At 41.0% G+C, this 27,724-nt stretch overlaps 1 protein-coding gene across 6 annotated transcripts; it reads right to left on the bottom strand.

Annotated features, from left to right (window-relative positions):
* Nucleotides 1-66: 66 nt before the first annotated feature.
* LOC105384475 (trifunctional purine biosynthetic protein adenosine-3) lies at nt 67-25,896 on the bottom strand. 6 transcript variants are annotated; one of them, XM_048622831.1, is made up of 27 exons: nt 25,471-25,896; nt 24,928-25,175; nt 23,968-24,148; nt 22,622-22,835; nt 18,472-18,602; nt 17,913-18,036; nt 14,584-14,687; nt 14,146-14,264; nt 12,713-12,932; nt 12,190-12,388; nt 10,715-10,922; nt 9,861-10,108; nt 9,374-9,523; nt 8,747-8,912; nt 8,499-8,583; nt 7,947-8,039; nt 7,379-7,532; nt 6,616-6,731; nt 6,004-6,139; nt 5,489-5,562; nt 4,890-4,994; nt 4,217-4,327; nt 3,391-3,534; nt 2,688-2,849; nt 2,132-2,265; nt 1,420-1,543; nt 67-995 (listed from the first exon to the last, which is right to left on the bottom strand). In XM_048622831.1, the coding sequence occupies exons 1-27, from the start codon at nt 25,642-25,644 to the stop codon at nt 810-812; spliced, it is 4,110 nt and encodes a 1,369-aa protein (XP_048478788.1). In that variant the 5' UTR covers nt 25,645-25,896; the 3' UTR covers nt 67-809. The 6 variants fall into 6 exon arrangements, with proteins under 6 accessions (XP_048478788.1, XP_048478787.1, XP_048478789.1 ...); XM_048622830.1 differs by lacking the exon at nt 7,379-7,532 and adding an exon at nt 11,857-11,926 and having other exon boundaries at nt 7,793-8,039; nt 12,260-12,388; XM_048622832.1 differs by lacking the exon at nt 7,379-7,532 and adding an exon at nt 11,857-11,947 and having other exon boundaries at nt 7,793-8,039; nt 12,281-12,388.
* Between the last annotated feature and the right edge of the window lie 1,828 nt (nt 25,897-27,724).

Below are 27,724 nucleotides of genomic sequence, written 5' to 3'. Positions count from 1 at the left end.
ATGGTCATGATTATTGGTTTATTTTTTACTCCGGCTAGGTTTGATTGGATGAATAAAACAAGTAAATATAAATGCACTTACAAAACAACTTTATTTAAAAATATTTCGAATACAAACATACTTTATAGTTAATAATAAAGATATTAACAATCAAAGTGTAAATTTTAACAAGTTTTACTCTAGAAATTGTGATATAAAGAAAGCTACTTTTTATAACAAAATGCGTAAAATATTATGATTTTATATACAATACAAGGCCTGATTATGCACTTAATGTTACGTACAATAATGCTTTTTGCCTAACTTATTCGAGTGCTGTGGAGATTTTACAGTGCAAAAATATATTTATGGCACTGTCAATAAGGCACACATATAATATAAAAGGTAGAACGATTAAGTCGGAAGACATAACAAGAATGATTGCTTGAGAAACAATCATGTTGTTTTACAAAAAACCCCAAGCAATTATTGGTAGTTTAGTTGGAATGCAACTTTAGGAATGAAATTTAAGGCAACTTACTTTACTACTAAAATATGACTATCTAATTACCCTTTTTTGTTTGTAGGGTAACAGTTAACTTAATTACTTATATCAATTAATATAACATCAACAATTAGTAGAACACTTGTCCACAAAGAATGGAGGCATCCCTTAACAATCTGTAAAAATCTTTTAAATTACCTTTCAAAACTGTGTAAACCTTGTACTCAGCTTAACAAAGCTTTAATAATAAGCACTGGACGCCATTTTGATTCCATTCTCCGCGGGCCGTGCTACAATGGTGTCACTTTGCGTTACCAGTTGTCGTTTACGAATACCACATAATGGTGCCTTGGCTGGATAGCCGGACGCGGCCAGTGGTGAGGAGTCTCAGGGCTCTAGGGAAGGCCCTGTGCTCTGATTGGTGGATGCGCTGGGTGAGTGTTTCCACCGTGTCGTGTCTATGCACTGGGACTCGCTCTTGCAGGATTATCGCTCCGGTATCTACGCCTTCCTGTGAATGAGATGCAGTGTTTGTGTGTAGTGAGCGGAAGATAAGATATAAGCATTTAGAATCGTGCCATAATATTATGATTCCATAGATAGGTAGTAGGTATTTACTTACTAACTAAACAAACCAGCTAAAAAACGTTACTTGCTAATATGTGAAGCAGGGTTTCAACTAGCAATCTTATTTTATTATTTTTTTAAGTAGCCAATTCAGTGTCCCACTGCTGGGCAAAGGCCTCCCCATGTTTATTCCACACGTCTCTGCTGTCGATCTAGCAATCAAAATTGTAAATGCTGCGACTCTTGTAAGGGAGTAAACAGGTGTTGCCACACCTCATCATACTTTTACAATGCCACCGATGCACTGCCTGTGCGTGTTTCCACCTGTTAAGTCTTCACCCTGTAGACTGTACAAGAAGTGTACTCACGTCAACGAAATGCACAGTGCACCCGCTCTCGCGGTCGCCGGCGTCGATGCACTGTTTCTGCGCGTTGAGGCCGGGGTGGCGCGGCAGCAGCGACGGGTGGATGTTGATGAGCCGGCCTTTCCATCTGGTGGTGAGAGAGGATGTAGGTTAGTTGGTGCTTGTGAGATAAGTATACAGCGGCCGCTACACGGGTTGAACGGTCCACAAATCATAGCGCCGTATTTGTAGCGAATCGTGATATACGAGTAGTGACGTTTATCTACGTCGTTAACGAACACGTGTAGCGGCAGCAGGACGGTATTGCGAAAGTGGTATGGTATGCCGAATAGGGGTCATTCTGAACCACGTTTGTTCTACGACATTGAAAAAATCGCGAGTCTATTAAATGCTCTGCCTTGGTTACTGGCAAGTTGGCAAAGCAGTGCTTCTCTGTCTAGGCGTGTGCTTTCAAACAGTAGCAGTACTTTCCAGCCCACTGTTCTACCCTCGAGTGAAGTGGGCATTACGTAGCTTAAAAAATCAACTTCAATTACTGGGGTACTAGTGGTACTACTCCATTCGGTACAAACTCTGGCGACAGGATCCTCATGTAGCTGGCAAAATCCATAGGGTTTAGGTAGCGATACATAATACTCTTCTGAAACCCTTCATTGGTAGGAGGTCTGGTGACCCAGCAGTGGGGACATGATGGGCTGTGATACATAATACTCACTTCCTCACAAACTCTGGCGACAGGATGCGCATATAGCCGGCGAGACACACGACGTCGATCTTGTGCTCCTCGAGTTGAGCCGACACCGCCGCGTCGAACTCTTCGCGGGTCGCGTAGTCCTTGGGGTTCAGGTACTGTGGGCGAAACATTTTACCATTGTATGTAAGATAGAATTTTTTTTTCTACTTAAGAATCGCCACCCTGCCCACCGGAGAACGCGCGAGATTTTTCTACGGAATATTACTGCAGAGGGTTAATATAACAAAATAAGAATAAGTAATAACATTCGATAAACAAATTGAAACGCGACATCAGCACGTGCGTACGTAAATATCGTACGCGTAAATAATTTAAGTCTGTATGGATTGAAATCTCCTTTCCTCAATAAGACCACTCAGATTTTAGTATGTGACAAAATTTGTAGCCAATCGTAATTATTAGTGCTCCTATAACATATAGAATTTCGTCAGTGATCTACTCGCTTATCAATGTGTCTGAGTTAAACTTGACCAATAGTCCACATCCTTATAATTCATTAATTAATCAATAAACATACCACAGCCGGAATCCCAGCATCCTTCGCCCGTTGCAGCGCCAACACCTGGGGCTTGTTGCTGATGACCAGGCTGATGTCAGCACACATGCAGGCGGTGGGGTCCGCGCAGTTGTCGATCAGAGCCTGCAGGTTGCTGCCCGTGCCTGACACTAGCACTCCCACCTAGAAGTAATATTGAATTTGTAACCAAACCAACAACCTAAAGTTTATAATAGACGAGGTGCACGAGAGGAGTTAGGAGGAGCAGGACGATTAAGAAAATGACTGTATTGTTTGGCGCTAGTATAGCGATGCTTATCAGCATGTGGATGGCGAGTTTTTACACCGTTCTATTAGTGAATGTAAATAGACTATCACCTTATAAGAGCCTAACGCTCTATAAACCCATAACGTTAAGTAATTTTATTTTTTAATGTTTATACCTACTGTAACTCAATGTGAATTATCCACCAAATGGAAGGAACTGGTTCCTGACACACAGGTTACCCTAGTTTAGGAACCAGGGCTACATTAGATTGTACTATTTGTGTTGCAATAAAGAAATGTTTATGTTTATGTTATGTTATGCTGAACATCAGAACTTGCCTTTTTGACTTTCTAGACAGCGACCTCTATGTTATACCTACTTTGTTTTGTATTGTGTTAGTTCCGTGTTGTTATTGCTGTCTGAAATAAATATGTATCTTTATTAACAGTCAGTTACCTTCTTGTGCGGCAGCAGCGGCATGCGGCGGGTGAAGTCCAGCGCGGAGGGGAAGTTGTCGACGACGACGCGCGGCGTGCCCGCGGGCCGCGCCTGCATTGAACCGATCACCATCGCGCCGAACGCACGGGTTATGTTCATCACCTGTGGGGAGTAGTTGATTATTTATTAATGTAGCAGGTAATGCGGATTGCACGTTGTATACTCGTAGGTGCGAGAGGGTTACCCAAATTTTACAAACTAATGTGTACTGTGATGTAATCGATACGTTTAATGCAACGATATAAAGTTGAAACTTCGTATTTCGTCATGTAAGAGTAAATGTACGGTGGCCTGCGCCTAAAAGTATACAGGCGGAGTTTTTAAAATAGCGATCTCAAGCTCATATGCTGCTTAAGCACATCCACATAAACACCACTGCTATACACATCACACACAACACGTCTCCGGATTTATAACAGATGTAGCTGGTCCCTTCATCATCAGGGATCGCTATTTTAAAATCTCCGCCTGTATACTTTTAGGCGCAGGCCACCGTACCTCCTTTAGCTCGACTTGGAAACCCTTATTGGTTGAGCACGGAAACTTTGCAGTTACTTAGTTGCAATGTAGCACTGTTAGGGCACTTACAAGACCCGATAACACGATTCGGCCTGAAATTGGACTCGGGACCTTCTGCGCTTTAGTCAGAGAGTTTAGTTGTTTATGTCGCAATCTAATTCTGAATCATCCCGTCAATGACCGAAAGTCAATTGTTTTCTGTGCATTGATATGATACTTGTGTTACAATACAATATTAATAGTAAAAATAAGTAAAAATAGTTACCTCGGCTTGGTTTTCAGGCGACACAATAAGCACCATGCCGATACCGCAGTTGAAAGTCCTCAGCATCTCTTCGTCGCTGACCGAAGCGGCGTCCGCGATCCACGCGAATACCTGCAATTTCAACAAGTTAATTAGTCACTGGAAATATTGGCACCATTTATAGTTTCGTTGATGTATCCATGGCCGTAGAGTAATGAAATACATAGAAACGCAAATAAAATGAAGTAGAAGGCCAACTACCGTCGCCAATTGAATATTATTATCCCATACAATTTGCTCCCGGTACCTCCTGCAGGTTGACTGGTAGAAAATGCTTCTAGCATTAAGTCCACCTCATTGTACATATTTACTTCTGTATATTGTGCAATAAAAGTATAAATAAATAAATTGAAAACAAAAAACATAATTTCAGTTTGAAATCATTTTTTCCAAAAATGCTAAGTTAAATTTTTAGGACCTACCTCCCTCCCTACCTCCAAAACAGCTTCAGCCGTTTTCCCGTGAATAAGGCACGGCACAAACATCCATACTTTCAAACTATTACGTTAATAATATTAAAGGGTATATTTATCAATCATCACGACCCATCACATTTCCACTGCTGGGGCCATTCCAATGAAGGAAGGGTTTTAGGCCTAGTCCTGTATTTATCAATAACTCAAAGTAATCATACCGGGTGCACATTCCAGCAGTGCGCGTTGAGGCGGGCCCTCACTCCCTCGGGTATGACGCGCGGTATGTTGTGTAGCAGCCCGCCGCCGGTGATGTGCGCCACTGCCTTTACTTTACATTATATACTTACTAGCTTCTCTCGCGAGCTACGTACTGTTTTAGAAGGTGTCTCGAGCGAATTATGGATCAAATAATATAGCCTATGTGTTAATCCACGGTCTCAGCTTACTAAATAGAAAATACCGAATTTCATCAAAATTGCTTGAGCCGAAAATACTAAATTTCATCTACAAGCTTCTCCTGCAAGCTTCGTTTGGCTTTAGAAGGTATTCTCGTGGGGATTATGGGTTAAAAAGTAGCCTATAAGTAAGGTCAAGCTTGCTGAATAGGAAATTGCTTCAGCCGTTTTCTCCTGGAAGAGTAACAAACATAGGTATGTACATACATACCGACTTTCAAGTTTAGGTATAATATTAGAAGGATAGGTTATATTACCGGGTGCACATTCCAGCAGTGCGCGTTGAGGCGGGCCCTCACTCCCTCGGGTATGACGCGCGGTATGTTGTGCAGTAAGCCGCCGCCCGTGATGTGAGCCACTGCCTTTACTTTGCCGCGCTGCAGGGCCGGTAGGACACTGCGCACGTATATGCGGGTTGGCTTGATTAGCTCTTCGCCTGTGGAGAAAATGTTGGTTAGGTTAACATATAAAATGAGTGAATTCACTAAATAACTTCTATCGCACTTGCAAGTGTTACATCGTTTATCTTGCAACCATGTTTTCCAGACAATTAGGGATTGTGATTTTACCCGTTAGTCTATAACGGGCACCTGCCTTTTACATTAAATCACGCACCCAAAAAAAATCCGTAAAATCAAATGGCTAATTTACTGTAACGTTCAGATACGCATATTCGCTGGCCATTATTGCTAGCAGCATTATAAGAGTATGTGCCACCATAAAGTATGATGGTTCTATGCGAAATGAATATGAATATATCCATATATGGGTCTCTGTGTAGCTGAACACAGAGCTATTACGCTCCTTTATAACAACCTATTTACAGCACTGGCTAATTAGCTAATAAGTATGCTAATAACTCCACACAATATCTTACCCAGGGTAAGTCCCTCCTTGCTGAACGGCGCCTTGTCTTGCAGGGTCAGACCCGCCTTCTTGACCAGCTTGTGGATCAGACTGAAGCCGTTGCTGTGCACCCCGTTGGAGGGCAGACCGATGATTATGTCGCCCACCTGGGTAGGAATTGTTTATGTAAGTGTTAATTGAAAGTGTATTTACTTTGTTGGAATGGCGTCAGGAGGTCGATACCAAAGGGTAAGCATGGACATAATATGTTTTACCAAGTACGTTGAAATAAAGTAGCATGGGGTCGGCATAAAGGTTTCGTCTCATAAAGTGGCATACACCAAACTATTTGGCGCTGTTTACAATGTATGACTACAGTGCATAAATAAGCTAGAAATTCCCTGGTGTTTTTAGTATACCTATGGCAAGTTGTATTTTAAATCTTCAAACCATCGGCCAACGTCGATTATGGTAATAGCGCTCCAGTCTTGGAGGAGGCTTATGTTCTGCAATGAATTATTACGCGCCACATATGCGCATTTTGTTATTTTACGAATGTCCTAAACATGTTTAGAACCGTCAAACCCTGAATTTATTTAAATTCAGGGATGATTAGGTATATCAGAATAAACAACAAACTCACAGCGATGTCGTTGATCTTGGGCAGGATGTTGGCTCGCTCGACCACGCCCAGCGAGAACCCGGCGATGTCGTACACGCCTGTCTCATACATGCCCGGCATCTCCGCTGTTTCACCACCTGTTGTCAACATTATATTGTATTATTGTTATATACGACGACCGAATGGCGTAGTGGTTAGTGACCCTGACTACTGAGCCGATGGTCCCGGGTTCGATTCCCGGCTGGGGCAGATATTTGTTTAAACACAGATATTTGTTCTCGGGTCTTGGACAGATATGTGCCCGTAAAATGGCAATAGGCCCGCCCCCTATTACATTGGGACTAACATAACACTCTGACGAAAAGTGGGTGCAGCAATGCACCTCTGCCTACCCCGCAAGGGAGTACATGAGTAGGTACAAGGCGTGAGTGCGTGTTTTTTTTTATTTTTTTTATTGTTATATACTGTAGAAAGTTATTTAAAAGCATATTAAATTTTAGTACCGTCTAATAAAATATTAGAAACGCTTCAAATACAAGAAGTATTTGGCTAGTGCAGTTTAATTTTCACAAGGTACAAAAGTTTACACATATCTATGGAGTCGAGTGTACTTTGTGAATATTTTGATGCGTTACGTTGTAAGTTAGTTACTATCACAAATCACCCAAAAACTCAAGTGAATTACCTGTACAGCTCACCATAAAGTGAATGAAGGAATGACTGACCGGTTCACCAAAAAGTGTATGAGTGATTGAATGAAAAAATTTCAGACTGAAAGACTCACCAACAAGAGCGGCACAAGCCTGACGACAGCCCTCAGCAATCCCCGACACTACACTACGCGCGACAGCGACATCTAGCGACGAGCACGCGAAGTAATCCAAGAACGTTAGCGGGGCTGCTCCGGAGCAGAGCACGTCGTTCACGCACATGGCCACCAGGTCGATACCGATCGTGCCGTGTTGGTTATTTAAAATCAAAGCAGCAGCCGCGAAGTAATCTAATGAAGGAATGAGCGAACGGCTCCCTACAAAGTGAATGAAGAGATTGACTGGACAGCCCACCATAAGAATGACGAATTGACTGACTAAAAGACTTACCAACAATCGCTCGCGGCAGACACATGGTGAGTGAATGACTGAACGGTTCACCAGAAATTGAGTGAAATAAGGAATTAGGTAATGATTAAAACACTCACCAACAAGCGCGGCAGAAGCCTGGCGACAGCCCTCAGCAATTCCCGACACTACACTACGCGCGACAGCGACATCTAGCGACGAGCACGCGAAGTAATCCAAGAACGTGAGCGGGGCTGCGCCTGAGCAGAGCACGTCGTTCACGCACATGGCCACCAGGTCGATACCGATCGTGCCGTGTTGGTCGATCTTCTGGGCGATCTTGAGCTTGGTGCCGACACCGTCTGAAGCGAAGACTAGGACGGGGTCCTGGGGGAAGAAAAAATATAAAAGTTACAATCATCATCACGACCCATTACGTCCCCACTGCTGGGGCACGGGTCTCCTTCCAATGAAGGAAGGGTTTAGGCCTAGTCCACCACGCTGGCCAAGTGCGGGTTGGTGGACCCCAACACAAGCAAGCTTGTGCTGAGAGAGTTGTCGGGTAAGTGGGCAACCCGACTGTCAGATGTTTTCAAGCCGCCCGAAGGCCTCTGACTAGGCTTAACGACTGCTGCCGAAGCAGCAACCGGGACCCACGGCGGCAAAGTTACAATATAGAACACAAAATGAATTCCACAGCAGCAGTTTCGTAAAAGACTGTGTGACAAATTTTTGTAGTTTTTGTTTTCGCTCAATGCTGGTCATAGGCCTCTCTCAAGGCACGCCACAAGAAATTTTTGGTATTTCAATTCTTACCTACAAAATGTAAGAGAATGAGTAACTTACTTTGTATTCCTGTTCGATGGCCTTCAGTTGGAAACATCCTCCGAACCCGCCGAGACCTCCCAACACTCCAGCTCTGGAGGTCGATCTACAAACAAATACAATGTTTAATACCGTTATACAACTATAAAAAAAAAGAAAAACACTCGTCACTTTCATGTTGATTCTTTACTCACGTTTGCGTTTTTTTTGAGTTGTCACTTTCTGACTGACATGTCATTCATTCATTCCACTTAAATCACTATAAATACCTGGCCAACGGCTTAATGAGTGCGACAAGCGAGTCTCCAGCATCAATATCCACACCACTGTCCTTGTAAGACAGGGACTTCTGCGGTGCCGCCACAGCGCTTTTGTACGGGGCTGTGAGGGGCTCCATGGCCGAGGCGAAGTTGTCTACGACCACTTGGTGACCACCTGGCGGGGAAAGGATAATAGTAAATGAAGCGTGATTTGTAGTAAAAGTTTTTAGAGAGACATACCATACTCAATGAGTGCGATGATGAATAATATTTATTGTCTCTATGATTGTTATTTTCTCAAATATTAAGTGGCTCGTTCAGAAGCAAAAAGGAATCCTCGGAAGTGGAAATCTAATGCAATAGCTATTACTAATAAGTTTATATTATATTCAGTTTTTTTTTTGTTTTACCTTTTTGTTATTTTCCTTAATTTTTTTGTTTATTTGTATTTTCTTGTGTATTTTTGGTGTGTGGTGCTGGACACCGAATAAAGAATTTTTATCTTTATAGCTACATTTCACACATACCTACACACACAATTTACTTATTCGAACACTGCTGGACATAAACCTCTCCAGTAATGCCAGAAGTTCTTTACATAAATTGTTTACAAGTAACCTTACAAACGTGACTCACCTTCCTTGCCCAGCGCCTCGACAACGCCCACCACGTCGATGGGCCCGGTGACGGTCTCTAACACCTGCTTCACGTTGGCCGGGTCCACGATCACGATCATACCGACGCCGCAGTTGAATGTGCGGAGCATCTCGAAGTCGGAGACGCCACCTGGTGGGAGAATGTGGTGTTAAGTTTTGAATATGTGGGAATTCTGTACTTTAAAGTGTACTATGATTCATACTATGAGTAAGAATATGGATTTATTATAATGGTCAAAATAATTTTAAAGTTGGTGTAGGTATAGCCAATTCTTAACCGCTCGCGTTTCGAGATTCATTACAAAATAGTGAAAGTAGCACTATTATTACTGCGCTATGACGCGCTACTGATCGACCGCAGGCGGCTCAACTGCAATTATTTTAGAGAATTGCCATATCAACCAAACTTTCTTCTATTATTAATATTAATATTATAGTCTTTACATCACAGAAAAGAAATTCCATACCTTTAGCCATAAGCCATCCGAACATAGGCTTGATCCTGAACTTGCTCGCATCCAGTTTAACCCTCACGCCAGGCGGCAGAATCCTCGGAATATTCTCCAGAAGACCACCGCCAGTGATGTGGGCGAGACCAGTGATGAGGCCAGCCTTGATGGCCGCTAGGAGAGGCTCCACGTACAGCCCAGTGGGGGTCAGAAACTCTTCGCCGAACGACTTGTTGGAGTCCGAGAATGGGGCGGTTTCGTGGTAGCTGTTGGCAATTAAGAAAACATAAATATTATTATGCGAACGTAAATAAGTTAACAAGTTTTTTTTTGTAAATATTATAGCTGTATTACAAGTTGCTTATGCGCCTCTCTCTCTCAGCCTTCCGTAGTCCACTGTTGGACATAGGCCTCTCCTAACGATCGCCACCCCAAACGGTCACCCGCCATCTGCATCCAGCGGCTTCCCGCTACCTTCCGCAGATCATCAGACCAACGGGTTGGGGGGCGACCGACACGCCGTTTGCCGACACGGGGTCTCCACTCCAGAACCTTTCTACTCCAGCGGTCGTCGGCTCTGCGGGCTACGTGGCCAGCCCATTGCTTATGCGCCTAGTTACTATAATTTATAAGGTATGTCAGTATTACTCATGCAGATAAAGAAACTGGCAAAATAACGGCGGCTTTAAGTAAGACAGAGCTTATGTTTACAAAGTCATAGCGAGTCCGTCCGCCATATTAATGTGGTTTCTTAAGCTGCACACGTTAAACAGAACGAAGAAGCATAGTTACGGCTCCGATTATAGCGTCATAGCTTTGAATCGGTCCGCCATGTACATAATGTTTCTTTATCTGCGCGCGGTATAACTCACCTCAATCCAGTCTCCAGCATGATCTTGTGTATCAGGCTGTACCCGTTGCTGTGCACGCCGGTGGACGGCAGCGCCAGCACGGCGTGGCCGGCGCGGATGTCCAGCGAGCGCGGCAGCTGCATGTGGTTGTCCACTACTCCGACCGCGAAGCCGGCCAGGTCGTATTTGCCGGCCTCGTACATGGACGGCATTTCGGCGGTTTCGCCGCCTGTGGGGAGAGATTGATATGATTTTAGGGAGGGTTTTTGGGGTGTAGACTGTGGGATCTGTTGGGATTTTTAGATTTTTAAAGATAGTAGTTTCCGCTGTGCAATATTCAGTTGTAGGATAAGACGTATGTGCCTCAGTCTTTTTCGGTCGAAGTTAAACGGGGCAGGCATGCCCAGGCTTACTCTTGCCTTACAGGGGAAACCCTGGGTTTGAGTCAGAGACAAATAACCTTATTACGTATCCAACAAAGCGCAGCCCGTGGCTCTACAAGCATCAGCGATTCCTCCATCCACCTCCAGATGCCCGCACGCCATGTATGTCTCTTGGCTCAACCTGGTTGAAGCTAAATACGGCTGAACCGAATTTGAAAAAAACACGGCTACAAAATGATCAGAATATCGGTGAAAACCCGCATTCCTTTCAGAGCGACTCACACATAAGACATACGGCTAATAGGTAACACACAAAAAATAAAGACGACGAAACCAAAACCGCATTTTTTACGGGACAAAATTTCAACAATCCGATTCAAATTAATGGAACAGTATTACGTACCCAACAAAGCGCATCCCGTGGCTCTACAAGCATCAGCGATCCCTTTCACGATGACGGTGGCGACATCCACCTCCAGGTGCCCGCACGCCATGTAGTCGAGAAACGCAAACTAATACAGTATATCGAGCTCTTGGGTCAACCTGGTTGGAGCTAAATACGGCTGAACCGAATTTGAAAAAAACACGGCTACAAAATTAACAGGATATCGACGAAAAACCGCATTCCTTTCAGAGCGACTTACACCTTACACATACACATGGCTAGCAGATAATCAAAAATATAGACGACGAAACCAAAACCGCATCTTTGACAATGCTAAAAGGCAGCAATCCTATTGAAATTAATGATACTGACAAAAAAACTGTCTTATAACGTACCCAACAAAGCGCAGCCCGTGGCCCGACACGCATCAGCTATTCCCTTCACGATGACAGTGGCGACATCCACCTCCAGGTGCCCGCACGCCATGTAGTCAAGAAACGCATAACGAACTCCAGACCTTGCTGTAGCTAAATACGGCTAAGCCAAAATGGGTGAAACAGTGCCACTAACTATATATGTTAAGATAACGACGAAAACCCGCATTCTATTTAGAGCGATTTACACATACACACTGCTAGAAGGTATCCAAAAATACAGACGACGAAACAAAAACTGCATTTTGACGGGGCTAAAATTCATAATAATGTCAAATAGCAGTATTTACGTACCCAACAAAGCGCATCCCGTAGCTCTACACGCATCAGCTATTCCTTTCACGATGACAGTGGCGACATCCACCTCCAGGTGCCCGCACGCCATGTAGTCCAGAAACGCGAACGGCTCTGCGCCCGCGCATATAATGTCGTTCACGCACATGGCCACCAGGTCCTGGCCTATCGTGTCGAACTTCTTCATGTGCTCGGCTATCTGTTGGGGGAGAGTTGTTTTAGGATTATGGTAGTTAAATAATGTGACAAAATATTGGTAGATGACAACTAAAGGAAACTGGCGCCCAATCGAAATCAGATTACGGCCCTACCTTACCTCGATTTCAATTCATTTCTTGGAACCATAAAAAATACTATTGAGTCCTTCTAGGCTTGATCGATGAATGTACCTAGGTACTGAAGCATACTTTAAGGATTGGCATATTTGTCATGGTTCTAACCTAAAGCAGTACCTAATTATGCAAATCAGATGACCTAATCTACTCCACCTACTCAAACAAAACAGCCTTAGCCTTAACAATACCTTGAGCTTAGTCCCAACCCCATCGGTCCCCTGCACCAGAATCGGGTCCTTCAGACTGGGGTCCATAGCGGACAGTTGAAACAGTCCACTGAAGCAGCCGAGCCTGCCCAGCACCCCTCGTCTGTGGGTGCCCGTGGCGAGAGGTTCGATCTTCTGCACGAGGGTCGCGGCCGCGTCGATATCCACCCCACTGTCTAGGTAGGACAGGCCGTTTTTGAGCCTGTTGGGGGAATTTGTGAGTTGTAATTGGGTTGGCTGATGGTTTGATGCACTAAAGGCCTCTACACACCAAAGCCGCTGACCCGGCGGCTCAGCCCGCCGGCTCAACCCGCCGGCCTCATTTTGTACTATGTTAACCCGCCGGCACTAGGCCGCCGGGCTATGCCGCCGGGTCAGCGGCTTTGGTGTGTAGAGGCCTTAAGAAGAAAATAAGGGTAGGGATAGGAAGAAGTGGGGGTTTGGTTGCTGTTGTGGTTTTTAATTCAATGAACTTTTTTTATTATGGCACTTGTACTGCATTTGACTAAGAAAGTAGTTCATTTTTGTTTTAGGTTTTCCAGAAAGTAAACGCAAATTGTTATGGTGAGGTGACGTGCAGCGTCTGTATGAAATGATAGCACCCTCGCAATAAGATAGAATGTGTTTAGAGGCGATTTCGTAGTGACTAAACTGACACTCGGTCCACAGAAGTAGGTACAATCAATCGCCCAAAGCAATATTGACATTGTGGACATGCAGCTTTATAGGTTTTTAGACCTCTCTCTCAGAATGTCATACCTACTCTGCTTTCTACTCGTATTTATCGATAATTATGTACTTACTTAACTTTGTAAAAATACTGAAATAATGCATCTGCATTGATAATTATGAAAATGGTAAAACTTCAGTCTGATTACCATGCGTGAGGAATCTATAAGTAAATAGGTAATTAAGTAGACATTAAATACTGAGACAAGGAGTCACTTCGGACTACCCCTCCAGGGGCTAAAGGGACCATGATACATGCAAAAGAGAAGGACCAAATGGATGAAAGTGAAAGCCAAAGATGCATGACAAAGTTTATTTAGTTTTATAAAAAAATATAAAATAACAGAATAATGATTATGTTTTATGCACCGTGCATCTTTAGTTTACAATATCGAAAAAAAACTTTACAAAAGCATAAAATACAACAAAATATACTCGTATCTTATAATTTTTACAATTTAAATTTTAGAATGTATTATGGAATGTAGGTTTCCTTACAACAAATTTAATGTTTGAAGCATGCCATCAACTTAACAAGATGCACATAAAACGACCCTATCTCGAGCTATAATGGAACCGTTCCACTTAAACATACCAAATACCTAACCCACCAATCGAAACCTAAAATATAGATGCACATGAAACGACAAAACCCGTAAAACCATGCGTGTAAATGCGATAGTTACTTGGAGAAGGCCCTATGCGCGATGTCCTTGCGGTACTGGGCCCCCGGGAAGTCAATGACCGACGCCGCCGCCGTCGCCGCCGCCGCCGCCTGCCGTAGATTGGGTGCGCGGGCGCATACCTGAGAACATAGAAGTTGATTTGAGTTCTGGGCATTGAAGGTAGGCAGTTTATATTGTTTAAGTTTTTGGAATGTGAAAAAAAGTTATTTATTTGGAGAGGTGTAGGGGTAAAAAATCAATTACTAAGTTAAACAGCGAGATCTGTTATGCTTTTATAATTTTAATTTACATGCATGTTAGTACTTCTATTTTCACATATTGCCATCAAGGCATTTAATAAACTCGCGAGCAATGAAAAAGTTTCACATGCCACTGTCACTTGAACTATTTCAGAGTCAATACAGACTCCATGCATCATTATAAGTAAATGAAACTTACCAGCAGAACCCTTCCTCCCCAAGTGACGAGGGTGCCATTGGCGCCGCGAGCCACCCCGCTGTGGAACACCACCAGACCAGGGGTCGCTTGCACCTGAGACAGACCTAGGGAAGAAAACAAACATTTGCTGGCGGTGTTTTTGATTATCGGCAACCCTAGACGGGTATAGATGCGAGCCCGTGAGTAAAGAAATAATAATGTAAACAGCATGAATCATAAGTGGGAATAGATAGCCTGAGTTCGTCCGCTATTATTATTTCTGAGTTCGTCCGCTATTGTATTATTATTTTAAGTTATATTCAGTATGATGAAGGAGAGATTATGGCTAATGATTAATGTGCTTTTAATGCGCTTGACTAACAACAACACTGAAAAAAACAGTGACAGAAGCGACAAACTTCATCATAAGTGTGTTGAATTAAGGGCCCGTACAGGGTGACGTGCCGCGCCAATTTTGGGTTTTCAATGCTCTTCACACAGCACACGCAGTGACACGCACACATGTAAGTTTGCACAGTGGGTCGATAAAATTTTACTCGCCAACTTTATTGACAATTATTTTCAAGTAGTGATTTGAGGGTAAGTTTAATTTTTAATTACACTGGTAAGCACCAGGAAAGAGTAGAAATTAATAGGGGTGCCACTTTTCTCCATACTCGGAACCCGATTAGATTTCTAAACAAATGTGGTATTTACTTGTAGAAAGGTAACTACAGGTATTAAAGTGTAGATAATAAGTTATACTAAGGGTATACTAAGCCGAAAGGGGATGACTCAAGGGGTCATTCTGAACAACTTTAGTTCTACGAGTTTTGCAAAAACGCGAAAAAAAAAATTCGTTTTCCATGGTAAAAAGTCACGTGTCAACAAAGTTTCTATGATAAAGGTTTTTTTTGGTTAATTTTTAGTTCAGAATCAGTCTCACTTGTTTTAACCCGACTGCCGAAGGAGGAGAGTAATGTTTTTTGATTGTATGTATGTATGTAAGTATATTTTTTGGTGGCAGAATAATATTTTTTCATATTTTTAGAGTTTCGTACCTCAAAAGGAAAAAAGCAACCGTTATAAGATCTCTTTGTTGTCCGTCTGTCTGACTGACTGTCTGTCACTGCCCTTTTTCTCAGAAACGGGTAAAGATATCAAGCTGATATTTCGCATAGATATGAGGAGTACCCAAAAAAAAATGGGGTTGATATTTTTTCCGGTTATTTTGATGGTGTAGGTAGGGTATCGTTGAATAGGTCTTTTAATATAATAGGTATAAAAAAAGGTTAAAATATAATTATTTGGCTTTTACCCTTAAATTTGGGGACCACACCATAGACAAATCCTAATTTAAAAAATGATTTCAATAGATGGCGTGATTTTATGTTGGGTAACTCAGAATAAGAAGTGATGATATCTCAGAATAATAATGGTTAATGGTGCTATTCCGCTGAGCATCGAAACCGGTGGGACGCTAATGAAAAGTGGTCATGGAAATGCACCAGGGTAGACCCTGCTCCTAGAACAAGGCATGAGTTTGTGATTTGTGTGCGTGAAAAGCGAGGATGGAAACTTTGAATATTTTCTTGATTTTTTTATTATTGATGCAATAACATATAATTAGTATTATTCTGAGTTACCCACCGAAGTCACCCCGTGGCAGGTTGACTAGATAGGTACTTTTGCAAATCACGCCATATATCGTTGTTTTTATTAGTGGCTACTGTCTATAGAAGAAATTCCGTCATTGACAATTTTACGTTACGAATGAATTTAGTAAACCCAGTAAACCTAACTAATCCAGAGGAAACCTAAAATATCTTTCTCTCTCTCTTTGAAAAACATACTTAATAGCCCAAACTCGATTCTATTCTATTCTCTGTGGGGGTGTAAGTACCTGCACCTGGCTCTCTCAAGTGGAACCTTTGTGCATATCCCCAAGGTCTAAACTGCCTTCCTAAGCTTGAACCATTTCCCACCACGCTGGTCCACTGCGGGTTGGTGGGTTCACATATCTAGATGTGCTAAATCTAGATATGCAGGTTTCCTCACGATGTTTTCCTTCACCGTTAGAGCGATGGTATACATTGTACTTAAGTTAAAAGAACTCATTGGTACATGTCAGCGCCGTGATTCGAACCCGCATCTCTTGCGTGAGAAGCGGGCGCTTACCCGACTGAGCTACCACCGCGCCCAAACTCGATGCTTTTAGCTATTAAATCTTTGAAATAAAATTCAGTCACCTCCGTGTTACTGCCCTCATCAGATCCTCACGAGACCATGCCTCAACCAGCACCATGAGACTGTGTTTTTGAATCCTAACCTAATCTTCCTACGTATTGTCATCACTTAGATCCATTCACTATATTCCTGCTCCTCATCCCAGGGCCGTGGGGAGGCACGTCAGCTTTTTAAAGACATCAGCAGCAGACTAATAGAAGTCTCAAGGGACCCTAGGGCTGGCACTTACCTATCACAAAGGCTAAGCATCGCTATATAGCGGGTTAACGCGGCCAGCGTCTTGGGTACCCTACCCGACAGTGGCAGCAATCTGGCCAGCATCTTCTTTTTAGTTTAATTTTAATTTTATATTAGTGAGTTTTAGTTAGGCATTAATAATTATAATTTAATCAAGAAGTACCATGGACTTAGCTAATAAAAAACATTATCATTTAATTTATTGAATTATTAATTAGTATAAGAATTATGCTTCCTCAATTTCAAATCAAATTATGTTGGTGTCATAAAAGTTGAAAAAGTGCAATGACAACCAATGTGCAGTGATTTTGTGTCTGTACACAATTAGATCGCGAGCTGTCAGTGCCGCCTAAACCGACGTGACCCTTCTTTGGAGGCCACCGGCCGACTGAGTCAAACGTCGCTTGTGTTTATGATTTTATAACACAGAAAGCCGCCATAGATATTTGTATGAAGATTTGAGGGAAAAAAATTGCTCAAGTTTGGGATTAATTTACACAAAATAGGTGAGTGTTTATTAAAAAACAAGGTATTTAGCGCCTAGTCCAAGCATTTATCTTTATAATTTGATAAGAATCATATGAAAATTCTTGATAATTACGACACAGTTGTTACAATACGGGAGTGTGATTTACTGGTTTTTCGTAATTAATTTACAGTTATCCATAAGCATTTACTTAAATTCGAATGATTCAGCACCTAGCTAGACTCTTCGGCTACCTGTGTGATTTTTTTCAAGGCTGTAGAGCATCATTTACTACATAATTCTATGACAATGCCAACCCTCGATTGCCTATTGCGGACCCTTAAACAAGAACTTAACTTAGAAAATAAAGTTTATACTTATTGGTTTCTTATAAACTTACCGCTGATAACGCAACCCTTGGTGGAGGTCTCCGGGTAGCCCTTAGAGGCGATGACGACTCCCACTGAAGACAGCTTGGTGTTCCAGGAGACCTTCTGCTGGTTCAGAGTGCCGTCTACGCAGGCCTGGTCAACAAATATCGTAGGTTTAGCTAAGATTATAAGGTTGAGTTTTTAGATTATAAGGTTGAGTTTTTAGATTATAAGGTTGAGTTTTTAGATTTTAGATAATAAGGTTGAGTTTTTAATGATAAGTTTGGACATGCTATAAACATTTTTTTTTGGAACAAAGCTTTTGCTTGGGTCGTGATATGAACTTACTCTGCCTTATCAATAAAGGTGTTATAACTTGGGTCTTAATACCTACCAATTCCAGGTTTTTGTCAACATGGTACGCATGCGGAAAGAAAACACAGGTAAGTACCAATGAGACGTTATAAAATGTTAACACTTAAGTATGCTTATCATATACTATGTGTGACGTCGATATGCTCTAAGCGAGCAATAAAAAAATCGAATAAAATCGCCTTTGTAGCTTAAATATTGCTTTGTTCTACTGACCTTCATAACAGTGTACAAGTCTGACTCGAGCAGCGTCATCAGCACCTGCGTCTCGGGGTCCCCGAAGCGGCAGTTGAACTCGAGGGTCACCGGACCTCCCTTCGTCACCATGAGGCCGGCGTATAGCACTCCTGCAAAATAAGGGACGGTTGAAGTAGAGACGTATTGTAGGGGCAGTAAGCACACGGGCCACCAGCTACAGCCACAAACGCCGCCACGAGAAGCTTTTGTAGGGCAACTATTTGTAGCGTGTGGCCGCCACCGGCGTCAACCGTGTGCGGCAAGTCCATATAAAATGTAGAAAATTACAGGAAATATGCCAGTGGCGGCGTTTTGTGGTTTGTGGCCGGTGGCCCGTGTGCGGAGCCCTAAGAGTTGGTCTGGTGGGATATCCTACTGATATTGCTACAGTCAAAAAAAGGCTGATACTCTGTTAATCATTTTTTTCGGGTGTTTTTCAATAGGGATTTCAATAAGATACATGGGCTAGAATAGAAATCATGGTAGGAACATCGAAACTAACTACCTAAACTAGCTATGATGAGAAATAAAATGCCATGTAGGTACTTAGAAATAAAGATACATATACAGTTTTTATTAGGTAATAGCTACGCATACGGTCGTCACTATCAATATCATAACAAGTTAATTAACTGAGTACGAGTTGTTTATTTAAGACGCGTGTAGAAACGAAGTAGATTTTACTCTGTGGTTTATGAAATTCATATATCTCATGATATTAAGCCGGCAACTATCTACTAGTATATAATACAAGATGTTGCAAAAGTGGCATAGTTAGCCGAAAGGGAGAAATTCTGATCTTCATTCTTCGTCCAAGACGTTTGGAAATTCGCTAAAAACACAACTTTCTATTCTGTAGGGTAAAAAGTAACGTGATCATCAAAGTTTCTATGGATGCGCAAATATATTTTCATGTTCAAAATGAATCACTCCCTGAGTCACCCGTTTCAACTTACTGTTTACCAATAAAGTTAGCCAATTCTCCGACAGTACCTATAAGTACCTACATTAAGTGCATTGCATTTACTTATAGTTTATGACCTATGACTGCAAATGGTCTGATACAAATATGTGTTCCTAGTGTTAGCTTTCCATTACAGACACATGTTATATTTCAAAGCACTTATCACTAGCAGCAATAACTAATAGGTACCTAGGACTCGTGCGATCCATAAATCAAAACAAATCTATGAATTATAAATAATATTTAAAGATATTAATAGGTGCAGGTCTTGTTACTCAACAGTGATACCTAGAAACTTGGTTCTAGTTAGTTCCAGATTCAATCTAAGTACTAATACTAGATCTAGATAACTTTAGTACTTAATGATATTTCGATGTATCTAACAAAACGATACAGTTCAAGATAAGAAGTTACTGTTAACTTGATGAATTAATATAGGTTGGCCATTTATGCAAATAGACTAGTCGGATATAATAAGTACATACGGACTTCAGTACTTATCTAAAATTGTTGAAAAATATTGAATATACATTTGGAATAAGAACCTAAGACTCCTGAACTATCTAAACGAAAGCAAGATAAAACAGTGCAATGACCCTACATAGTAATGGTCGAAATGAATGTATTTATCAGTGACAGTGCCTAAGTTTATTACCGTGGCAACAGGAGACAGATAGGGTCACGTTTATGCTAAATGTCGCCAGTGATAAGTGCCTCTTCTAGACCGTGCTAAGGTCTATGCACTTTTCGGGAAATGTTTGATAATGTTGCAGCAAGCGTAAGGTTTTGGTGATAATTAGAAGCTTCATGTTATTCACCTTTTCTTATGGTATTATAGGTTTTTTTTTTAAATCTTGTTTTTATTTATTTATTAGAAGACCAACAAAGATTATTGTGGAAAATCTCTGAAGCAAAGATATAAAAGGGGTACCTACTGCACTAAAATTTTCACGTATTTATATTATACCTACTCTGTCTTGGAATTAAATATAATTTATTTTTACTGCGTGAGCTGTTAGAAATGTTTCATGGAAATGTAACTCATTTATCATCATCATTGCCAACGTTGTTGTAAGTAGGTAAGTACTCACGAGCAATGAAAAATTTCCACCTGCCATTGCCGTTCTATATGTCATTGGACAGACTTTTTAACCGACTTCAAAAAAAGGAGGAGGTTCTCAATTCGTCGGGATCTTTTCTTTTTATGTATGTTCACCGATTACTCCGCCGTTTATGAACCGATTTTGAAAATTCTTTTTTTGTTGTATTGGGTTGAGCTCCCAGGTGGTCCCATTTTTTTTCAGAATTTTATCTCACCCCCAAGGGTGGGTAAAGGGGTAAAAACAGGGTATGAATTTCCATTTTTAACCGACTTCAAAAAAAGGAGGAGGTTCTGGGCACATATTAACCGATTCTAATGAAATTAAGAACGTAAATATAGTTCTTATAACAAAAATATATGATGGTGACTTTGAGCTGATCTGATGATGGAAACGGAAGGCAGTCAGGGGGAGGAGGAGGAGGGGGTTGAGGAGTTCCTCAACGGTATATAGCAACTACTTCGTGTTTAGGCTTGAATGATTCGTATTGATTAGTAGGACTTTTTGGTATCATTTGCACCTTACTTTTGATTGAAAATTATCGCAAATAAACTAAAAACTATAAAATAAAATAATAATTAAAAAAATTAAAAAAACCGACTTCAAAAAACCACTAAAATGCAAGAAATAATTTAAGGTTTACACAAATTCTACTCGTATGTGACAGTACAAATATACCTAAGCAGGAACTTTCTTGCATTTTAGTGGTTTTTTGAAGTCGGTTTTTTAATTATTATTCATTGCTCGTGGGTGTAGTAAAACTTTCTCCCGTGTACTGGCAGTTCTACGATAAAGCTTTCCATACAAAATCCATGTTTACAGTTAGATAATACTTTTAGATACCAATAGTAGCTGTTTTGTCTGGCAGTCAACCCCCTATCGACCGTTGTCAAGCGTAGACTCGTGCGCAAACGATCACGTTAACTTACATGTGTGTTATTTCATATCATGACGTTATTGTTATAATGATTAGGGTAGCGAAAGTACCGACCGTATCACATCATCTGATGAAAAGCAGTTAGTGAAGACTATAGTTCTCGTATAATAATAATAATAATATGTAATATGTGGGGACATCTCACATCCGACCCCAAGATAGCCGGAGCCATGGCATGCCATGTGCATGCACTTTTCACTACAATTTAAAAATCGCAACAGTGAGTTTTCACAATAATTTGGGTCGTTTAAGTTTTCCTGGCGCTTTGCAATACTTGTATGATTGCTAGACACAAACAATGACGATTTACAGTGGAAAGATGATGAAAAATGTATACATCGTTTAATCACAATAACCCATCATCTGGATCGAAAGTGAACTTGAACTTCGCTTGTTTTTCTCGTCTCATTGAAGCTGATAACGTTATAAAAATCGATAAAAATACTGTATTTATATTATTAACTTAATAAATAGCGGAATAATTTGATAAGATGGACGACAGTCTTCTTAATTAGGCACCCCGCATAATAGGAGTACAGATAACAAAATCCTAATTGTTTGCAAAATAAACTGGACTAAGAACCGTGGGAAAATATAAATGTCGTTTGATAAATAAAATCCTTGTAAGAATGGACTAACCTACTGTTCAAAATACGTAGCTTTTAAAATAAATCAGTTAATTTGCATTGACTCTAGAAGACTTTTCCATAGCGGTATTTATATTTTTGTTATTTTATTTAGTTTTAGATTTAGTGGTACATTATGATTACTATTATGCATATAACTTTCGGTCTTTTGCCTGGCATATGGTACGTGCAGGGTATGACAGGATTCGAACCCACGGCTATCTTGAATGAAGGACGATATCTTATCCATTAGGCACCCACAGCTAATTAAGACACAAATTAATATGCATTTTTTTTACTATCACCCTCTTGTAACATCACTTTTACGTCTCTCGGTATTTCACAATCATTTCATATTATTTTAGATCGTATTATTTTTTTGCACACCCATACTTTCCACTCACTACACTCCTGCAGGTTGACTAGTAGAAAATGCTTTTCGCATTAATTCCACATTTTATTTCATTATTAATTTCTTTAAAATAATAATAAAATAACTCACCGACATATTTGATGCCCTCCTTCTTCAAGCCATCGACAGCCCTCTGTATGATCTGTTGCTTCGCGTCTTCCAGCTGTTCGATGGTGATGTGCGGGCAGGGGCAGTAGGCTCCCATACCGCCGGTGTTGGGGCCCGTGTCGCCCTCGCCGATGCGCTTGTGGTCCTGCGCCGGCGGCATCACCGAGACCGTGTCGCCGTCCGTGAAGGCCAACACCTGCAGGGGTCATTGTTGTGGTATTTGGAGAGTTATGGATAGATTTTTAGGAGCACATAGGTGAATATGGGAGAATTTACCATTAATAGGTTATGGGCAAATAAATTAGCAAAGTTTGATACTTTCAAACTGTACCTACAAACTTGAGCGGTGGTGGCGTAATGGATAAGGCCTCGTCCTCTCAATCGAGAGGCCGTGGGTTCAAATCCTGGCCAATTGTGTTTTCAATTAAGGAGTTAAAGTACAATAATACCACATGCTCTTACGGTGATGGAAAACATCGTGAGGAAACCTGCACATCTAGAATCTAGATGTGTATCCTAAGTGCATTGTACTTATTCCAAAACGGCGGCGATATGGTTCGCAACCTATCACGTGAGTGCAAATGTGCTGCGAAAAGTGGGTGGCTCACTTGTGAGCCACCTCTTACTACCCCTTCGGGGATTACTGCCGTGAGTGCATATGTATATGTATATAGTACCTACAAACTAATTTGTTTACTATAATAATAAAAACATAGCTAAAATGAAATATTTTGTTAACTATTGTAGGAATCGCTTGGTGGTAACTGTTTAAGATAAGCAGAGGTCGACTTGACATCCATGAGGCCAAATAAATCACTGATTACTTCATTTAACTACCAAAAACATAATCACGACAATAACAACCCATATGAGAGGCGAGATAGCTAATAACTTAGTAACAATACGATCCGCCAGTATTTACGAAAAGGGGTATTTTTCTTTCGTCAGCATTGCTGGACTTAAAATCATTAATGATTAATTTGTTATAACACGATTTTATGGTCAGGTGAAGTAAATAAGAGCATAGTATTAGATTGAGAAACACCGCGTAAGAGAACTAATGATGTAGAAGATCTTTAACCAATAAACTACATTAGGTATTTATTTTACCCCTACATTCTATACCTGCAGTAATCTTCTCACCCCAGTGACCTTACCTGAATCTGTTCGAAGTCTTAGTGTAAGATTAATTTAAGTTGCATCAATAAAGTTATATCCCATTCTATTCAGACTTGCCTTATCCTTTCACCACAGTGACAAGCCCTAATTGCCTACCGACGCTATATGAAGAAGCAGACTACTGAAGCGAGAAAGAGACAGCAACTTACGGAAACTTCCTCTCCCTCCAGCACTTCTTCAACCACAACCGTCTCCCCAGCCGCCCCATACTTGGAGTTGGTGAGGATCTCGTCCACGGCCTGGCAGGCTTCCTCCTTGCTGGTGGCCACCACCACACCCTTGCCTGCAGCGAGGCCTGAGGCCTTCACAACAAGCGCTGGGAACGGGGCTCTGCAATTAAATGAGGCTTGTTTATTTCAGTATTCAAATAAAAACCAGTGAAGCCTCTTTTATAAAAGGTATTAGCTTGCTGTCTCTTTGTCTAGTTTTTGTTTTAGGACTTAGAGTCCTAGTTTAGTTTTATGTTTAAAACATAGTTATCATTATCTGAATACAGTTCCTAAATATACCTACATTTTTTTTTTTATAATGTAAAATTTAAGTAAGAAGCTGATGTAATTCTTAACTACCTCACTTAATTAACTGTAGTGATAATGACAATCCTCTTTTATTAACTGTCTTGAGAAGGCCACAAAGCTATTTTAAGTACAAGGATTTGTAATCACTTCATGGACATTATTTATTTATATTTTAATTTCAATGTGCTCTACTTTTGTTTATAGGATGATTTACTAAACTGCATGAATACACATAATGGTAAGTTGATATACACCTTCAATCTGAATGTATGAACAGTAATAGAAAGTGTGATGTCACTGTACCGCACCAGAAAAAAATTATGCACTTTATATAAGAAATTTTGAAAAAGGAAAATCGTTTTATTTTCAATACATACAGACTGAATAGAATTTAATGTTTTCATACTCATCCATAGGCAACTTTATACTCAGAAATCAACACAATGATGCGGTATAATATTAAAAAATATGGATGGAAAGTTTTCACAATACTACAAGTTAATTTAATGAAATGAATTAAGTAATTTCTTTTTATTGTTTAATTAAGTAAAATAATACTACTAATAATAAAGTATAATATGTTAAACTTACGTGTTGATGAAGTTCTTGGCAGCGGCAGCATCGGTGAAGGACTGGTAGCGCGCGGTGGGGATCTGGTACTTGCTCATAAACTTCTTAGCAAAGTCTTTGTTGGCTTCAATCTCGGCACCAGCTTTCGTGGGACCAAAGCAAGCGATCCCTTCAGCAGATAATCCATCCACTATGCCGTTGGCGAGGGGGTCCTCAGGTCCCACCACCACTAAATCGATGTTGTTGTTTTTGCACCATTTCGCTAGACCCTGTATCATACACCGAATGGTAAAGTTTCAGTATTTTTCCTAGTTTTGTAAATTAAATCAGATTGGTAAGGATTAATGTGATTTTGTATGAAGTATACTAATTCAAGATATCACTATAGATTCTTCCATAGAACATCTTGATAAAACCTAACCTAAACAGTTGTAAGCTTTTTGTTACTTCAGAAAATGCTCCCACAACACCGCACTTACGATAATAAGCATATTGGCTGATTTTTACGTAGGTAGGTACATACCGTGAACAATTTTGCTAAGGCAATTCAAACAAGAAACTAACCTGGTAATCTTTGATGTCAATATCCACGCATTCAACTTTGTTTGTGGTGGAAATGCCTACGCTACCCGGCGCACAGTAGATGCGCTTTACTAGAGGTGAATCGGCCAGCTTCCAGCACAGGGCGTGCTCCCGACCTCCGCTCCCGATCACAAGAACATTCTTGTTCTCAGTCATGTTGATAGACGAAATTAAAATCACTTGTTGGATTGTTTACAATCGACGAAGTACGTATCCAACACAATTGACAGTGAAATAAACGAATTTTGTCTTAAAAATATTTTTAATACAGTAAGCTACTCTAATTTATTAGTTAGGATAAGTTTTCGGCTGTAATTAATTTAATACATTAGATTTTAAATGTATTTTTTATTAAAACCTACAACCACACACCACACGCGAAAACTTTCAAATGACGTTTTGTTGACGTTTGGTGCGGCCGTCAGATTCAACGGTCGCGTTCATTTATCATGAAAAGGCAAAGGTGCAAACGACAAAGGTCTCCGGAGATAATGTGCTTCATGATAAAATTACATCATTTGTTGATTGTATTCGCTACTACTGCCCAGCCCAGCTTTGTACAAACTAAAAACAAATTTAGGTACTTAGCCAATACGTCGTTGTTGTAGGTAGGTGTAGTAGTAGGTGGTAGGTAGGTAGGTGTAGTAGTAGGTGGTAGGTAGGTAGGTACATTGACATTAGACAATGCACATTCATAAAATGCTTGTTAAGTAGCATAGCATACGCATATTGTAGAGTTGGTTGAGCACCAGTTGTACGGATCTATCATAAGAAAGGAGAACACTCTTTAAATAAAACTTCAACTTATTGAAGTAAGATCATCTGCCGAATATTCGGTAACTATCCGGCTGAATATTCGGTATTCGGCTGAGAGCTCCGGCCGAATATTCGGTATTCGGCCAAATCACTATTCGTGGCATCAGTAGTAAATAGTAAATAAGTACCTATACTATCTAGTTAATAAATTTCGATTGTAACATAGGTATACTTACCTACTTAATCTACGAAGCGTCCGTAGCCGAGCGGGCATCAGTGATCGTAACGAATCACTGAGGTTAAGCAACAACTGGCACGGTCAGCCATTGGATGGGTGACCGATTTCAAGTGGTTTATTTCCTGGACGCTTCCGTGCTTCGGACTGCACGTTGAGCCGTGGGTCCCGGTTGCTGCTTCGGCAGCAGTCGTTAAGCCTAGTCAGAGGCCTTCGGGCAGCTTGAAAACATCTGACAGTCGGGTTGCCCACTTACCCGACAACGCTCTCAGCACAAGCTTGCTTGTGTCGGGGTCCACCAACCCGCACTAGGCCAGCGTGGTGGACTAGTAGGTCTAAAGCCCTTCCTTCAATGGAAGGAGACCCGTGCCCCAGCAGTGGGGACGTGATGGGTCGGATAGTCAGATGATACCTAATCTATATTTTAATATTTTTTTTCCAATCACTAATTCCACCTGTCTAGAAGTTTAGAATAAAAAACATAGTGGAAGCAGTATAGTAGTAGTACAAAACATACAAGAGACAATCCTCTTATAAAGGAACCTGCCTACCTCGTTCAGCTAACTACTATCATACTATCAACAGGGAACTTATTAGTTAGTACCATAGACTTAGTAGGTATATACTAAGTCTATGGTTAGTACCAACATATGTCAAAGTGATCTATAATACTACCCAAGTCACACGCCTGAAAGTCCAACCATACGAACGTATCTACTGACCTTATCATCGTCAGCACATAGGTAGTGTGCTAACAATGCTAACTACTGCTTGACTAAAAGGCATAAGTACCAACTACCTACCTAATTCAGTCTCTTTCAAGAGAGCCACAACCAAGCCACAACACTCAGGCTCAGATCTGTCACCACTGCCAAGCACCAGCATCCCATCCAGTTATGTCAACTGACAATCACGCGATATCCGAAGTTGATAAATTTGTGACGACTTGTGGTGGGTTCTTAAAAAAATAATTTTGCCTGTTCGTGATCTCCTTTCGGGGAATCGTCTACTGAATATGGAGAGAGGTAGAGTAGATATAGACCGAAGAACTAAAATACATAGCTACCTACTACCCGCCAAGAAACGATCGTTGGCCTTTGTTATACTTAGTTACGCACCTGCCTACTTAATCACACCGCAATGCTACCAAATATTGATATTGCTCTACTAATTTACATAGGCGCGTATATATTTGCACTGTGTACTTACCCAAAGCTACGTAGGTATAGGTAGGTGCCTACGTTA

This window comes from Plutella xylostella, chromosome 8 (assembly GCF_932276165.1).
Source record: "Plutella xylostella chromosome 8, ilPluXylo3.1, whole genome shotgun sequence".
NCBI lineage: Eukaryota > Metazoa > Arthropoda > Insecta > Lepidoptera > Plutellidae > Plutella > Plutella xylostella.
This window is presented reverse-complemented; position numbering and strand designations above follow the sequence as displayed.